We start from the raw sequence: 17,702 nt of genomic DNA, 5'->3' as shown, positions 1-17,702 counted from the left end.
CAGTGGTTAAGACTATGCTTCCACTTCAGGGGGCATGGGTTCAATCCCTAGTCAGGGAACTAAGATCCTAAGTGCCATACAGTGTGGTCAAATAAATAAACAAAAATTAAAAAGCAAGCCCCTAAGTCAAGACAAAATAAAAAAAAAAGAAAAATAACACAATCACTAAAACTTGCCTGGTTTATTTGCAGTGAAACAGTAAGATCGCAGCAAATATACACCGTAAGCTGGTGCTACATAGAGGTAGATGTGCTTGAAATGTAGGAGAACAGCAAAGAGAAATGCTCCTTCCATATGCCTTTTCTAGGAGATTGAAAAGGGAAATATCAATTCAAAATTCAGGGTAGACTAAACACAATAATGTAGCATCCTGGACTGGATCCTGGAACAGAAGAAGGATGTTAGTGGAAAAACTGGTGAAATCTGAATGTACCAATGTTGATTTTTCAGTCTTGATGAATGTACCATAAGATGGTAACATTACAGGAAAATGAGTGAACGGGTATAGGAACTCTTATTATATTTGAAAATGGTTAAGATAAATGGGTGAGGGAGATTAAGAGACGAAGTACAGTTGCAAAACAAATGAATCATGGGTATGAAATGTACAGTGTGGAAAAAGTAGTCAGCAACTCTATCTGTCATCTCAGTATGGTGACAGATTGTCACTAGACTTACCATGGTGATCATTTTGAAATGGATAGAAATATTGAGCCATTATGTTATGTAATAGCAACTAACAGTGTTGTAGGGAAAAGATTAGATCTGGGAAAAGATTAGATCTGTAGTTAACCAGAGGTGAGACATGGAGGAGGGAGAATTGAATAAAGGCAGTCCAAAGGCAAAATTGTAGTTATAAGATAAATAAGTTCTAGGGATGTGAGGTACAATATAATAAATATAACACTGGTGGTGCTTTAGTCTCTAAGTCATGTCCAACTCTTTGTGACCCTGTGCACTATAGCCCACCAGGCTCCTCTGTCCATAGGATTTACCAGGCAAGAATATTGGACTGGGCTTTCATTTCCCTTTCCAGGGGCTCTTCCTGACCCAGGGATCAAATCTGCATCTCCTGCTTGGCAGGTGGGTTCCCTACCACTGAGCCACCAGGGAAGATCAGTATAATGAGAACAGAAGGAATTGATTCCAACTAGCTTTTACACTGAGCCTAGTGGGCTCATAAATTCAACAAATATTTATTAAGTACTAAGTTTGATGCTGAGGTATAAGATATATCGTCATAACAACACACTATAAATTCTCGCTAAGGAACCCAAATAAGTTAATTACCTTCACCCTCTTATAGTTATACAATAGCTGGAGCTGATTTCCAGAGAGGATCTGGGAATCATAGTATGAATAATTATAGATAAACTATGCTAACAAAGAATCACTTAAATCTTACATTACATATTAGGTAACGTAGAGTACAACTGGGCTGAAGGCAGTAAGTAGTACCTGATTTAACAAACTACCTAGGAGAATTAAAGGCATTCTGATTTGGGGGGGAGGTGGGGAACAACCCTCCAAACTGAGTTGACTATGACTGAAGAAGTCTGAATTCTACCTACCTCACGGGAATTTTGGAAGGACCAAATGAGATAATGGTCCTGGGGTTCAGCAAAGAAACTGCCAGAGGGACCGTGAAAGGCCAGGTTCCTCCTTTCACTGTCTCATCGGGTGTGGTCTAGAACAGATGAATCAGCAATGGTAAGGCAAAAACAAAGGGATGCTTCTAAATCTCTCCACCAGTTTTATTATTTATTTAAGATTCAGACAAAGTCCAGCTGGTTCTATAGCTAAACTTTAGTTCACTTGTTCAACAACCATTCACCCTTCACTCACTGAACACCAATTATGATCTATGTATAGTGTGGCTTATAATGGTTAAAAGAAAAAAAACTTATCCAGACATCCATAGTTGACAAAGAACTTTAAAACAGATTATTGAATTTGATCTTTCCAAAGTCCCTGTGAGGTAAGTGGCCCCATTTAAGAAACAGAATGTATTAAGGGTAAATTTTATCTTATGGATGAGAAAACTGAGGCTGAGAGGGTTGAAAAACTGGCCTTGGGTTGATGGTTCCCAAACCTGACGGTGTGTTAATATTCCCTGGAGATTCCTAAAACCCAATCCCAGAGAGGAGGAGACTTCTAGAAATCTAAATTACCTGCTTTCCTCTTCTAAAGGAAGGAGAATAATTTTAACAACTTCACAGAATAGTTGCAAGGTTTACTCAGTAAGATATTATATATCATGGACCCAATCTGACGCAGCCAATGCTTTTGAATAACTTATCTGAGTCACACAGCTTGTTTGGGTTATTCAGGATTTCAACCCAGGTCTTCTGGTTCCAAATCCCATACTTTCCATTACACTATGCTACGTGGCTCTGATGGGAAGGCCCCACCATCATGGTTACCATTCTGTATAAAAAACTATGCAGGACTTCATTTCTGGACAAATGATCCAAACCAAATATAGGAACTCGAGTTTATTTCAGGCCTGCCACACCCTAACAAGCTTCTAGAGTATAATTTTCTCATCTGTAAAATGGAGAGAAGTATTACTAAAAGAGAAGATGGAATTTGTGAAAAATACTTAGCACTTGGCAATGGAAAACAGTTGGTCAAATAGATTAACCTATCACCTTTACAAGCTAAAAACCAAACTAATAGAATTAGCCTATTTTGTGTTTACCTGAAAGAATCGTGCAATGGAGAGCAGCATTAATCCAGATAAAAAGCCATTGTACTGGAAATGAATATCTGGACGTAGGTCAAGGAAAGAAAACAGAGGATACCAAGCTCACAGTGAACTGTGCCAGCAGACTGAGTAGCAAAGTCACAAGTGCCTACTTTATAGGTAAATTAAAGACAGCAGTATTACTACCAGTTGGGACTTTGCATAAAAGTGTTTTGCATAAATTGCAAAATTCTAGACAAACTTTTAAATTAAAATTTACGTCTAAGAAGAAAACCAGGAAACTTTCCCATATTTTCTGTAAGTTAAAGAATGAACAGCTAAAGGAGTTTTTTTGTTTTGTTTTGCCTTCTAGAATCAGGAATGAGAAAGGAAGGGACCTAACAGCTACCGAAGGCCATTTCATGTAGTATTTCGTTGTCAGTTAAGTATACAATGAACCTGTGAGGTAGTCAGAGCCCAGAGCATTACTCTACTTATGGTCTATCGCCACTCCGATGACAAAACTGAGATTTGAGTCTACATCAGACTTAAACCAAAGTGTAGGTGCTCTCACTTACACCTGGCTATGTCTGTGAAAACTAGAAATCTGGCTTCTGTTATTTGGATTTTAGTTACATTCAGACCCTTTGGATTTAAGAACTTTGCCTATTAACATGGGGTAAGCCAAGATGGGAGAAAAGCATGAAGGCTTATTTCCACATGCAATACTGTGATAGGCGCTTTTCTACAAAAGGTATTTAGAATAATATAAACTATTTCAGATATGTATATGAGATTAATCTAAAGACAGTTAAGTCCCAGTATATTGCTTTCCTGGTGATTTACCTGGTTCTCGAACGTCATCACTAACTTTTCAGGGACAAAGTGCTCTACAACTAGAGGATGGTAAAGTTGAGTAGAGACCACACTTTGGGGAACTGACTAACCCATCCCACATCCACTTTCAAAAGCAGCTCACATTTCAGAATCATCATTACAGAAAAAATTAATCTTATACTTTAGTACATATCAAATAAATAAGGGAACAGTGCATAAAACGTCAAGGATACGGTCTACAATTAACAACCCGAAGTTCCACAGCAGTAGTACTGACAGAATAAACTTCGGCTTCTCTGTAAGTTCTTTGCCTGCTTTCTTCCCATCAATGCATTTACAGCACCTAAATTGGAACATGAGGAAAGAATAGGAAAGAATCAGAAACAACTTTTATCTTCATTAGAACATTATAATACTTTTACAGAGCACTCTGATATACTCTGTTGTGTTTTACTGGCCATTCCTGAGAAACTGTCTATGCTATTCTTTTCTTTTTAATGTGGAACTATTTTATTTTGAAAATGAATGATTGAAAAGCAACATTTAGGCTGAACAGCAGTTGGAAAACTCAGGTTTATATCAATCCAAATATGAAGGAAAAAAAAGGAAGGAAGAAATGGAGGAATGAGGAGAGAAAAGATGAAGGAAATAAAGCTACTATTTATGGAGCACTCAGTATATCCTAGATGCTTTCACTAAGAGTATAGTAACATTTACTTCCCCAAGGACCATGGAAGGTTTTCTTTTTATTTATTTATTTATTTATTTTATTTATTTTTAGGTTTTCTTTTTAAAAAGGAGGAAAGAGACTCCAGGAGACTTTCTTGTAGCCCTTCAATATGTCTGCACCCAATCACAGCTCAAGGTTGCCAATTATCAACAGGGAAGAAAAAGAGAGGCAATAGCATCCAGTTCTGGTGATATGGACAACTTTTCAGTTAAAGTGCCCTTAGATGTCACCTTTCCCAAGTAATTCCAGGGGGTTACAAAAATTTTAGTTGCTTCCCTGTCAGTTCATTAGAAATAAGGATTGGGGTGTCCATGCCACTCCTGAACCTAAAAAGGTAGTAGCAGAAAGTTCTCAGGGCCAGTTCCATGTCTTTCTCAGCTACGCTGACTTGAAACAAAGTCTTCATTTAATAAAACAAACTAAAAAAACTATCCACCAAAAACCCAAAAGAATTTTGAAAACTGAGAGGACACACACTATTTTAGTCTTTAAGGCTAAAAAAATGCAGACCCGGATAACACAACATTCTAAATTATATGTCATCAAACCAGCCAAATTAAGATTAGGCCGGCGAGAGTTTGGGAGAGGGTGGTGGAGGGGATAGGAAAAAAAAAGAATAAAGACAAACTTGCAGCTTTCAACTACCCAATTAATTTTTAAAAACGCCTATAAAAAAATGTATGTCATTTAAAGGTAAAGAATACAGTAATTAAGTGATAATAGCAGGTGACAACAGTACGATCCATTTCTATTTTGTAAAAATTATATTCAGACACAAAAAGAGGTTGAAACAACAGGCACCAAAATGTTGATAGTGACAGCAGTAAGTGAAGGAATATGGGTTCCTTTTAACTTTAGTGAAAGTGTTAGTCAGTCAGTCATGTCCAACTCTGTGACCCCCATGGACTGTAGCCTGCCAGGATCCTCTGTCCGTGGAATTCTCCAGGCAAGAAAATTGGAGTAGGTTGCCATGCCCTCCTCCAGAGGATCTTCCCGACCCAGGGATCGAACCCAATTCTCCCACCTTGCAGGCAGATTCTTTACTGTCTGAACCACTGTATATGTGCTGTTTTCCAAAATTTTGACAAGGATGTACTATTCTATGAAAAGATTTTTTAAAATGTGTTTCATTTGAATACCAGCAAATCCTGAAAACAAAGAAAGCTAAAAGTGAAAGCAGACATAATAAAGATGCAGTTGGACAGGGGCTAGGAAAAGGTGTCCTGCTTTTCCTCCCTGGAGCCTGAGTTTCTTCATAAATAGAAAGAGTAGCCTTATAGGGTAATTGAGAAAATTAAGTAAGTTACTAATCTATACACAGTGCCTTGTTTGAAGTTTTTATCTTAGTTAGCTGTTCTCTCTTACACTGTAGATGGAAATGAACTCTTCCTTCTCTCTGCCTGCATACCCTTTCCCCGGGAGCATGGATTTAAACATTTTGAATTAAAAGGAGTACATGATATATCACCTTCTCCTCCAACTCTTGCCAGGTCATACACAGAATGAAAGTCAGGGAGCCAAACAAGAGTTATTCCGTAAAAATGAGCAGAGGTTCAAACATCCCCGAGGGACTCTTTCCTGAACGAGGCAAGAGGTTCACTGGAGAAGGCCACATAAACAGAAATGATCTATTTATGACAACGGGCACTAGTTACTGCTCTGTCACAATCATATGAGTAGGCTTAAGTATTAGGACAGAATAGAGACCAACAATGACTGGGAACTCACTACTTGGAAGTCACTGTGCAAAACATTCTACATATATGTATTCGACTACTTAAAAGTAACTTATAAGTAAAAGATGCAAAACATCAAAGTATATGATATAAACATAGCTTAAAATTAACGAAGAGTCTTTGTGAAGGAACAAATCCAGAGACTGCAACTAGAAGCACTCAGTAAGATTTCTTGAGTTTACCAGAATGGACACCCCACTGGTGGTTAGCACTATGCATGTGTGGGCGTGAATGTGCTGTGTTGTGTGTGTGTGAGTATCCTAGAGAATAGGGTAGGTCACAGCAGCATGTGGTGGCCTGCTACAAGGAGGGAAAGAGAGGCCTGTAGAGCCATCCTGGGCAGGAGAAGTGGTACTGGGAACTCTACTTGGGCCTACTTTTCACAACATTCACAAATTTCACAACATTCATCTTGTACTATTTATACCTTGTAACCCCACCTTAACCCCCATTTTCTTCCCCACAATATTCAATTAGACTGCTAGCTGTAACTACTCATTGTGCAGTTTAAAACACAACAGTTATAAATGTCTCAGCATTTGCTATTATATGAACTTCGTTTGCCCACAGTGAAGAACAGGTTAATACTATTTAATACCATTTCCTCAACACATCTTCCACACGGAATAGCATTCTCAGACTTACTCATGGACAGCATACACAAAGAGTGCATCTGTAAAGATGACGGAAAATCTCTGGAAGAGTAAGGTCCTTGAGCTGGAGTAATTCAGATTATGGACATTCAGCATCTCTTGATCAAAATATTTGGCAACATGTGACAGGGCATACTCAAACCATGCGAAAAAGGGGGGGTAATCCAAGGTCCACTCTGAAGTTGCCTGTGGTAAAAAATAGAAGACAGAATATATCCTAAGTAACTGAATAAACAAGATACAAAGACTGGAAATTTTCATTCTCTGGTCTTCAAAAAAAAAAAATAACCCACACATAAAATGAAATTACACTTAAAATATGCCATAAATAGAAAAATTTCTATATTAGGACTGAACAGAACAGTAAAAGTCATTTCCTAACTTATTTAATATAGTCTTCAAGTTCCTTAGAGTCAACTGTAGTTCAAAAGAAATTAATTTGAAAAAAAAAAGAAATTAATTTGAAAACTTATAGTAGTGAATTTGCTTATGACATGGTTCTAGACACCTAAATATAAAAAGGGAGCTTTACTGTTTAGTTGCTAAGTCGTATTCAACTCTTTTGTGACCCCATGGACTGTAGCCTGAAAGGCTCTTCTGTCCATGGGATTTCCCAGGCAAGAATACGGGAGTGGTTGTCATTTCTGTCTCCACAGTATTTTCCTGACTCAGGGATCAAACCCATGTCTCCCTCATTGGCAGGCGGATTCTTTACCACTAGGCCACCAGGGAAGCCCCGAAAATGGAGTTAAGGCATAACAAATGATTCTTTAGCTTGGGTTTAAGTTATGTCCCAGAGTCACATTTCCCTACTGTAAAATGAGATACTGTGAGGACTAAATGAGATAATATATATGAAATATATTTATAAATGACAAAATGCTACACTGATGCTACTTATCTTTTGCTCCACTAGGTTATAAGACCCTTTAGAGCAGAAACCACTCTGTCATTTCTGAATCTTGAACACTTAGTAAGTTTCTGATATATTAAGAATCAAATAGTCATTAGTTAAATGAATAAATAGTCCCTAATGATTAAATGCCTGGAGAAGGAAATGGCAACCCACTCCAGTAATCTTGCCTGGAGAATTCCATGAACAGAGGAGCCTGGCAGGCTACAGTCCATGGGGTTGCAAAGAGTCAGGCATGACTGAGCAACTATCACTCAATGATTAAATGAAAATATAAATCATATGAAAACTATATAAACTATACAAAAACATATAAACTATATATAAGCTTTATGGTACTATATTTTGGTATTTTTGTTTCAGTTTCTACATTCATAAAACAAGAATGGTAGTACTCACCTCATAAGTTATTGCATTACATCTTACCTGTGTGTGTGTGTGTTTAGTACTGAATCAGATACAAACTAGGTATCGATAACTATTACTATAATTTACAAAAGTGATTACTATTTCCATAACTTGTCCCTAAAACTAAATCCAGATCTTATACCTAAAGAGCTGAGATAGCAATTATCTCTCTACTCTGCACCTGTTGCTCTTTTCAATCGAAAGCACCTCTCCTGGAAGTGCGCTAAGGGTTCGCTTGGCACTAACTTGGTGCCCACAGGAAATATTATTTAGGGTCTCTCCTGTGTTATAAAATGAGGAAAGAGACACTCAAATAACTTGTTAGCTCTTTGTTCCTGATGAGGAAGAATGAAAACTTTAGATCCTAAAAAGAAGCAGCCTGTTCAACACCCCAGGCAGGCATAATGCAGAAGCCTCGGCCCTGATCCAGCCCAGAGGCTCTCTGTATAGGGCGCTCAATCTACAAAACCACCCACTAAATTCTCCCTTATGAAATGTTCCTTCTCTAATCTCAAATCTCCAATGTGGGATATAAACAAGAGGAGCCACTGGAAAATGGAAAGAAATATTAGAAATTTTATTTTTTAATCTTCTTAATTTTTATTTTTAAAATATATTAATACAGTACTACTTTTATAAAGACATATTGGGTAGTAAATGCTCAAAAATGACTTCTTGCTAGGGTGCAGATATATCTATTTTTTAACGTTGAGCAATTACTAGTCTATATTAAATTCAAGAAGTTCAACAGGAATTTAGACTTTATTAACATCTGTGGTTTCCAGCCACAGTTGCCATGTCAGAGCTCATGCTACCCTTAAAGAGCCATTTATCTTACTGGAAGTCTAAAAGATTTTCCTACTTTATCGACATACTTATTATTCTAAATAAAATGGGGAACAGGAAGCGTTAAAAGGACTGAGAAAAGGAACAGGTACTGCCTGGGAGACGGTCATTTTCCCAAAACGGTGTCCCTGTCCCCCCCCCCTCTAACCCCACACCACCTCCGATGCCCTCTCTTTGCCGCTGCTTCTCCCCGCTGAGACTTCCCACGCCGAGCCCAGAAGGTCTCCTGACCTCAGGAACTTCCCGCTGGAGCCATCCTCTGACCTAAACAGCTTCTGGGAAGCCAAGAAAGCTATTAGCTCACATTTCCTCCCGAGTGACCAATGCTGTCACTTACATGTGGGAGAGCTGGGGCTCACATTCCGCGTCTCCTGACTCCAAACCCATTAGCTCAGGAAGCTACGAGAACAGCTAAGACCCTCACTCAGCGGAGGATGGTGACTACATGTTGACCACACGGGGCGGTCTCAGGCCCCGGGAGGACAGCAGAGCCCAACAGGAAGAAGAAAGTCTCTCCCGCTCAGCCAGCGCGAGGCTGTCACAACAGAAGCCGATGAAAAGCCAAGGCTCTTTGTTGACTACAGCCCTCCCAACTTCCTCTTCCCCTCTTTCTAAGAGCTCTCCTGCCCGTGCTGTGCGGGGACCTTGCCACAGCTGCAGACCCTGAATTGCAATTTTCTGTTGATTTCCTGTGTGTGTGCCTGTGTGTGTGTTAGTTGCTCAGTTGTGTCCGACTCTGCCACCCCGTGGACTGTGTAGCCTGCCAGGTTCCTCCGTCCATGGGATTCTCCAGGGAAGACTACTGGAGTGGGTTGCCATTCCCTTCTCCAGGGGATCTTCCCAACCCAGGGATCGAACCCAGGTCTCCCGTACTGCGGGCAGATTCTCACCATCTGAGCCACGAGGGAAGCCTCTGTTGATCCTAAGTCAGTCCATTTTTGCTGGAAAAATAACTGTCAGTCTACTTGCTTTAGGTCAACAAAGATTCCAAACAATTGTGTTCATTCCACAAATATTTACTTGGGTATTTTTGTCTTCCCCAACCAAGGGAACAATCCGTTAGAGGTCAGAGCAGAAAGGAAGGTTAGAAGCCATGGCTAAGGAAGGCTCTACAATGCAATCCACTGCTCAATACCTACTCTCCTCAGTATGACAGAAAGACCCTTCCAGACCCACAGCAGACACCTCACCATCCCTCTGTGAGCCTCACTGACAACTGAGTTTTGCCCCCTGTTGATTTCTTTCATTGTTACTGCCGAGGAGAACAGGAAGAACAAAGAAGTATACCATTACTAGAATCTCTCTTCATACAAACCTCTTGTATCTAAAATAAATGAATAACAGGTGACAGCTCTGGCATAAACATATTTCAGGAATACTAAAATAATAGGTAGTAGTGAAAATTATAGGATTAAAGGAGAGAACATCCAGAAAGAATGATAGAATATTAAGGAACCACAAAGAGAAGTCCAGAGGGAACCAGCTTTTGAAAGAGTATTTAGATGCAGAAGAGTTAGCAAAGGAGAGCAAGAAGGAATAATCAGAGATAAAAGGAAAAAATGGTGAGACAAGGGACTGCCTTTTCATTTATAGGTTGAAGGTTATATTAATAATGCTAATTACTAAGAAGCTTTAGTAATGTTTAATGAGCATTTTTATTCTCAGTACGTCACATACATTATATTCACTTTATCCCAATAATTATATATTATCACCTAATATTAAAAGTTGGCAATGCTGAGGCTTTAAGCGGTCAAGTAGCCTACCCACAGTTGCCCAGCACGGGTATTAAGCAGCAGAGCTGAAAGTCAAAACTAGACAGTCTGGAACGACAGCCCAACCTCTTGACTACCAGGCCACACATAAAGTCGCCTCACTGGTTTGCATTATTATTTACTTAAAGTTCCTTAGCATTCCTATGAAATACTTGCAGTGTTATTATGTGAAGAGGAATTTGGTCAATTAGATCAATTATTCTCAAGCTTTTTCAGTACAAAGGACTATTATGACTTGACCTAAAAATCCAAAAAGCAACAACAAACTCACAGAAAGAGTTTAGAAGTTGTCTTAAAAAAAACCTCCCTGACATCAGAGTGCTGTTTTTGATCAAGTCATTTCTGAGCTAACATCTGTTTTTCATGAAGTATCAGATGTAAGTTAGTAAGTCATACCAGAAATAAAAATACAGACATGGTTTTTATAATAATGGGAGAGAATGGTTTGTATATTGCCAGATACCTACACATCACATTTCATTATTCCTGTCCTCATAAATCATAAATGTTAGGGAGATACAGGATCTTAGAAATAATTCATTCCAAATCCTCATGTAACTGACGAAAAACCAAGGCTCAGAGAGATGAAATATATTTTCTAGGTTGTGCAGAGCCAGGCCTAGAATCTAATTTTCCTTCTTTCCCTATTCAATATTCTTTAAAAAGGATGTGGCAAATATTATAATTCCCCATGTAAAATTTGGGAAACTCATTTTGAAGAGGTCACCTAATAGCGCCAGAGGGCAGAACTGAATGAAACTGACTCCTCCTAAAACCGAGCTCCCTTGCAGAATTTGTGATTAACCTCTCTATCCAAAACTATTTCCTTTCTTTTTAAAAAACTTTATTTTTGGCTGTGCTGGGTCTTCATTGCCACATGAGGATTTCTCTAGTTGCAGCAAGTGAGGGCTACTCTCCAGTCGCAGAGTGCAGGCTTTTTATCGCAGTGGCTTCTCTTACTGCAGACCATGGACTCCAGGGAGCGTGGGCTCAGTAGTTGTGGAGCATGGGCTTAGCTGCTCTGCGGCATGTGGGATCTTCCCGGACCAGGGATTGAACCCCTGCCCCTACATGGGCAGGTAGACTCCCAACCACTGGACCACCAGGGAAGTCCCTTTATTCCCTTTCTTTTTCCACCACATTCTCCTCAGGAATTGAGGAGTATCAAAGAAAAGGGGGGACTGAAACCAAACAAAATCTTGTGGGGTCTACTCAGGTATAAGATTCTCCATGGCCCCACTTCTTGTTCGGCCTTCCAAAGAGCAAACTCAAGGAGTTAATGATTAGAACAAGTCACAGGATTTTTAGGTCCTCCTGAAGGGATACAGGCAACAATTGGACTCGTATCTTTGAGTTGTTCTGAAGAAACTAATACCGTCAATTAGTGGATGATAGTGAGTACATGCTGACCACAGCACATAGACCCCAGGCTGGAACCAGAAGGCTGATGATTTAAGATTCCCAAAACATCACTCTACGACTTTCCCACCAACCACTCAGAAAAATATGCATGACCTGATCATGCACCCTGTGACCCCCACCCCCTACTGCTGCCTTTAAAACCTCTTGCCTGAAAGCCACTGGCGAGTTCAGGTCTTACAAGCACAAGTTGCTTGTTCTCTTTGGTTGGCGCCCTGAATTAAACACTGTATTTTCTTTCACCATAACCCAGGTGAGTAGACTGATTGCTTTTATGTGTGCCAGGCAAGGCGGCCCTAGTTTAGTTTGGTAACATGAGGAAAGAATACAATTTTTATGAAGTCCATTCAACCTAAGATCACGGGGAGAACTCTTTTAATATCAATGATATTTATATGATTTCACACATCATCTTAAAAAAAAAATCAAAGGGTGAAAATTAACAACTTACCTCATAATACCACTGAGATATTGGCAAACTGTGGGTGATAGCAAGCCAGTTTCGGTGTACTTCAAAATCTGTGGAATGGCTATTCAAAACAATCAGATGAATAAAATGAGAGTTCAAAATATTTATCAGTTTCACATTTCTAAAATTATGCTTTTAAATGGATCAACACCCCTTACATACTCACAGCTCACTATCCTATAAAGACAAAAACAGGTACTATACAAGCCTGAAACACTTCACTTACTTAGAGGCCAGACTTCCTTCTGAAAAAGCTGGGGAATCTCCTAAGTGAAAAGGGTCTCTAAGTTAACCATGGGCTGACCTAAAAGCTTTTTCTTAAGGGAGGCCCTCAGGCTATTGCTCAGAGAGGACTTACTCTCGTTCACTAACAATGTTAGTAAGATTCATGATCTGGAAAAGGACTCACATAAGCTGAATCTTCAAGGATGAGTAGGTAAGTTCATGAGACAGAAAAGGTGGGGGGAAAAAATGGTCCTGTCTTTCCCATATTTCCAAATACTGTTTACTAGTCTCCTCACTATATATAAATATATCCAAGTATGTGCCCTATAGGGGAGGAAAATGGTTTTCCCTTCAACCCTTCTAGGTTCTGTGGCTAACATAAGAATTAAATTGACAAAAGACAGAATAAAAGGAAAAAAAAAAGATAATTTAAATCATTTCTATTTACTTATCTACTTTTGGCTACACCATGGGCAAATGGGATCTTAGTTCCCTGACTGGAGATTGAACCCACGCCCCCTGCAGTGGAAGAACCCAGTCTTAACCAATAGACCATCAGTGAAGTCCCTAAAAAGACAATTTGAATTATTTACATATGTACAGGAGTCCCAGAAGATATGAGACGAGACTCATAAGGTGGCCAGATGATTGAGGCTCATCTCACTATCCTGAGAGATATGGAGAGGGGAAAGGGGCTGGGGCTTCAAAGAGAGGGGAAGGTAACTATTGGGAAAGTGAGAAGAGAAAATGTTTGGCACACAAAGGTTGCTCTGCCCCAAGGGTAAGTCTTAAGCGAGAAAGTCATCTCTGGTAAGAGCTACCTTCCAGGTACAGGCCCCCTTTCTAATGTATTCCCTTGAAAGTAACTTGGACAGCTTTCAGAGCTTCTCCTGTATCTGCAGGTCCTAAAATTAATAGGTCCCCCCAAACCCTTACGCCAAAGAGGCACATTTTGGGGTGTATATTCAGCCACCCTTTGTTCTTCTTTAGCAAAGGCTTATTTTTCTGTTTGTTCACTCCTGTACTTCCCTCCATATCTTGTACAGCATCTGATAATGTATGTGGATGGGCTCCATACATTCTTGTTGAATTAACCACCCACCAGAGTCAATGAGTTCCACAGCAGAACCTGATTTACACTTTCCAATGTTTCATACAACATTTCTACAATAACAACTCTGATGAGTTTCCTAGCCAATCTCCTCCATGTCTCTTTCATGGCTTACCATTCCAATATTCATCAAGCCCAGGTTCCCTTATGTTCAGTTCTTGGTCTTCTTTCTATACAGGTTACTCTGCTCTGGACAATCTTATTCACACTTACTGCTTCCACTATGAACTGTGGAGTGATGACTCCCAAATCACATATACAACCTTGGTCTCTTTCCTGAGTTCTAGGAGAGACATCTCCAACTTCCTGCTGATGGTATCTCCTGAATCTCCTACAGATTTCTCAAAATCACAATTCACAAATGATCTTATGATCTAACATTTCCATTTCTAGATATATACTTGAAGGGGAGCAAAATGTGTCTCTTTGGCAAGAGGATTAATTTAAGCTGATTATTTTTAAGAAACAGAAGACTCAGGAAACCTTTTACCACCCTCTTAAGTGCCTAAAGAATTCATATAAAGGGCTTTGTTCCTGGGCTAGAGCTATCACCACTGATACTGGTCAAGAATATGGGCTAGGTGTGGTGGAAGAAATTCATCAGAGCCTAAAGATCAGAGTCCACTCTGTCCCACTGTCTCTTCATGGCCCAGCAAACATTTGTTTACCAAACATTTGCTTTTCTATCTCCATGTTGACTGCCTTTCTCCCCTTTGAAGTCCCAAACCACTACCCTTAACATCTGCTTGTCTTTAGTTGAAGATAGTATTTAAGGTGGGGGTTTCAGTCATTTTGGCAAGTTACTGTTATCCTGAGTCTCTCCCATGTACATGCTGTTACACTTTTGTTTGATTTTCTCCTGTTAATCTGTCTCATGTTAATTTAATTCATAGACCAGCCAAAAAAACCTGGCCAGAAGGGTAAATGAAAATTTCTTCCTCCCCAACATACTCAATAGAAATGCACACATATGTTCAACAAAAGACATTTACTAGGTACGTCTTCAGGCCTCATTACATGTCAGAGACCTTTCCTGATACCCAATCTAAAGTAAGTCTCTGGGATTTCCAGAGTATGGGCAGTCCAATACTTAAGATTCCAAGCTTCCACTGCAGGAGACATGGGTTTGATCTCTGAGTCAGGAACTAAGATATCAGTGCTGCTTGGCATGGCCAAAATAATAACGATAAATAAATAAATCTACTTTAAAAAGTACTTTATTACCATCACTTTAAAAAATAAATCAATCTTCCCTGTTAGTCTTCTTATAGGATCTCATATTTTCCCTTCATAACACTTAACATAAGCATTGTTATGTAATTATACACTTGTGTTGATCTGTTTCGGGGACTGCTATCCTTACTAAACTGCATAGGAGTTCCCTGGCAGTCCAGTGGTTAGGACTCAGAGCTTTCACTGCCACTGGGCCCAGGTTCAACCCCTGGTCAGGGAACTACAGTCCGGCAGGCTGTATGACGCAAAAAACCCAAACCAAACCAAAACTACACTCTGTAGTGTTAGAGATCATATTCATTTTTTTCCTCCCCTCTAGTACCCAGCCTCAGTATCTGGTTCATAATATAGCACTTAGTAAACATTTTGGTCCCCTTCATGGATCACTGCCTTGCCATGGCAAAGGGGTTTGAGTAACTTAATGAAACTATAAGCCATGTCACGCAGGGCCACCCAAGACAGACAGGTAATAGTGGAGAGTTCTGACAAAACGTGATCCACTGGATGGAATGGCAAACCACACCAGTATACTTGCCATGAGAACCCCATGAACTGTATAAAAAGGCGGAGGGACAGGGAAGCCTGGCATGCTGCAGTCCATGGGGTCACAAAGAGTCAGGAGTTGGACACAACTTGGTGACTGAACAACAACAAAAACATTTTGGTGAATACTTTTGCACTTATCCTGCAGCTTCCCTCTCACATCCCAGAGGCTTCCTGTTTGAGAAGTAGACCATCAACTACAACTCACATTCTTAATCCTGGACCAAGAGCTGTATTCAAAATAACCACACTGAAGACACATTTCTGGGCTGAAATAACTAAAGCAAGGAACGTCGATTTATATGCACAGTTAAAAAGAAAAATTCCCTTTCACTCTGATTTGAGAGGAACTTTCTTCATATTTAGAAAGATTTTTTCCAATTTGCTTTTAAAAGGAAAAGATGCTTTTTTATTTCAGTTCTGCAAAGTTCAACTGCCAAACCCCTTCTTTTCCCAAGCTCCTGTAATTCATTTTGCTAAACCTACATATACACTTTATTGCTTATATATACATTAGTATGCGTTTACATTCTATACACACAGCTCTTTCATATCCAACAAGAGGTCACCAAGATCTTGAACTAAAGGATACCAATAAACCAAATCCTAAACTGGGAACTGGGGTAGGAAGATCCATAGGGAGAAAAGGAAAGAGGGGAAAAGTGAAAGGAGGAAAAATTAGGATGAACAGAATGTGGACGCCAACATTAATAAATATTGAGTACCCACTGTATACATCTGGTGGTTGTTTCCATGCTTTCAGTCTTGGTTTTGCATCCATGTGGTCTAAACCTGAGGGACCTGGCCCTGTCTACCTCATCCCTTACTGCCTTCAGTCACAATAGGCACTTTCTGTTCCTAGAATACTCAGTTCTTTCTTACCACAAGGCCTTTTCACTTACTCTTTCCTATACCTGGAACTACTTTTCACATTACTTATTCTTCTGCACCCTACAGCTTTCAACTCAAACATCATCTCCTAAAAGAGAGTATAATCTTGCCGGGTAGTCGCTCTCTACTTCTTTCACAGACCTCATCACAATCTGAAACTTTTCTGTTCGTCCATCTGCCCCCACCAACTCCTTCGAGGACAAGGACTGTAACTGTCTTCCCCAACCGCCTCTCCAGGACTTACAACAGTGCATAATTAGCACAGGAGGCAGTTGATAAATATTGTATTTGAATGAATGTTGGAGGTGGATACTGTTTATCTGCATATTAAGGAAGAGGACCCTGAAGCCCAGAAACACAAAAATCAGTGCCAGATATGACTCCAGCCATCCAGAGCTATGATCTGGTCACTAGATTCTAGTGCACAGGTAAAATAACAACTAATGGGCTGAGTGGGAAGCATAGCAAAGTGTAGCAGCGACCTCACGACTTCAACATTTCCCTTTCCTCCTCTCAGTCACGCTTACTCTCGCCCGTCCTGACCGACCACGGGGCCTCCCCGCGCAGCCCCGGGCCGTGTGGGTCCCTTACTAGGTAGGGATGAGAAGGCATTTGAGGAGCGTCACCCCGAGCGCCAAAGCCGAAAACCAATTGCCACCGCCGATCGCGATCCCGAGAGCCGCCATTGCTACGGCGCCGCCAGCTTTCAATCAACTAGACCCGCCTGCGCGACCCCGCGCATGCGGGGAAGGCCCTCGGAGGCGGCACCCGCGAGCTGCGCGCATGCGCTCAGCCGCTCAGCCGCTGAGGTTGAGGCCGGATCTCGGGCCTTTAAACCTCCCGCTCGCGGTCCCTTCACCGCCCCGCCTCCTGCCCCGCCCCGACGGCCTGCCGGAGTCTGCGCGGTTTCCAGAGCGACAAGTTAAGTTTCACAGGATGTTTTTTCTGTTTTGGTTCACTAAGTTGTTGGGTGTCTGTCTGCTCTGGTTGTCGATTTTGCCTGTCGTTGGGAAACCTAGCTGAGAGAAAACTGTTTTTTTCGTAGAGCCGTTCATGTACTAATGGAAAGAATTGTAATCCCAGAGTGATAGTAGATAAAAGTACCTCAGGATATTAGAGGCACCTAAGGCGAACACCTAGAGTATTATTAGCTCCAGGCAGAAAATGGCCTGGGCAGAGATTCCGACGGGAGAACTTGGGGAAGCATCTGCCTGAGGGGACCCCGCT

The 17,702-nt window shown here is 40.5% G+C and overlaps 1 protein-coding gene across 7 annotated transcripts in view; it reads right to left on the bottom strand.

Moving 5' to 3' along the window:
* ALG8 (ALG8 alpha-1,3-glucosyltransferase) overlaps positions 1-17,200 on the bottom strand; it is a 28,265-nt gene extending 11,065 nt beyond the window's left edge. For 6 of the 7 annotated variants that reach the window (XR_010663403.1, XM_065937078.1, XM_065937077.1 and 3 more), the window contains exons 1-6: positions 17,067-17,200; positions 12,455-12,533; positions 6,635-6,828; positions 3,757-3,866; positions 2,702-2,769; positions 177-303 (exon numbers count right to left, since the gene is read on the bottom strand). Coding sequence is in view for 6 of the 7 variants with exons in the window: in XM_065937078.1 (XP_065793150.1) it covers positions 177-303; positions 2,702-2,769; positions 3,757-3,866; positions 6,635-6,828; positions 12,455-12,533; positions 17,067-17,161 (673 nt within the window). In the remaining variant the exon portion in view is untranslated. The remainder of the gene's footprint in view (positions 1-176; positions 304-2,701; positions 2,770-3,756; positions 3,867-6,634; positions 6,829-12,454; positions 12,534-17,066) is intronic. The other variant, XM_065937081.1, reaches the window with a different exon arrangement.
* Positions 17,201-17,702: the final 502 nt, after the last annotated feature.

The sequence above is a fragment of the Muntiacus reevesi genome, chromosome 5 (assembly GCF_963930625.1).
Source record: "Muntiacus reevesi chromosome 5, mMunRee1.1, whole genome shotgun sequence".
Classification (NCBI taxonomy): Eukaryota; Metazoa; Chordata; class Mammalia; order Artiodactyla; family Cervidae; genus Muntiacus; species Muntiacus reevesi.
The sequence above is the reverse complement of the archived record's forward strand: the minus strand, read 5'-3'. Positions and strand labels throughout refer to the sequence as shown.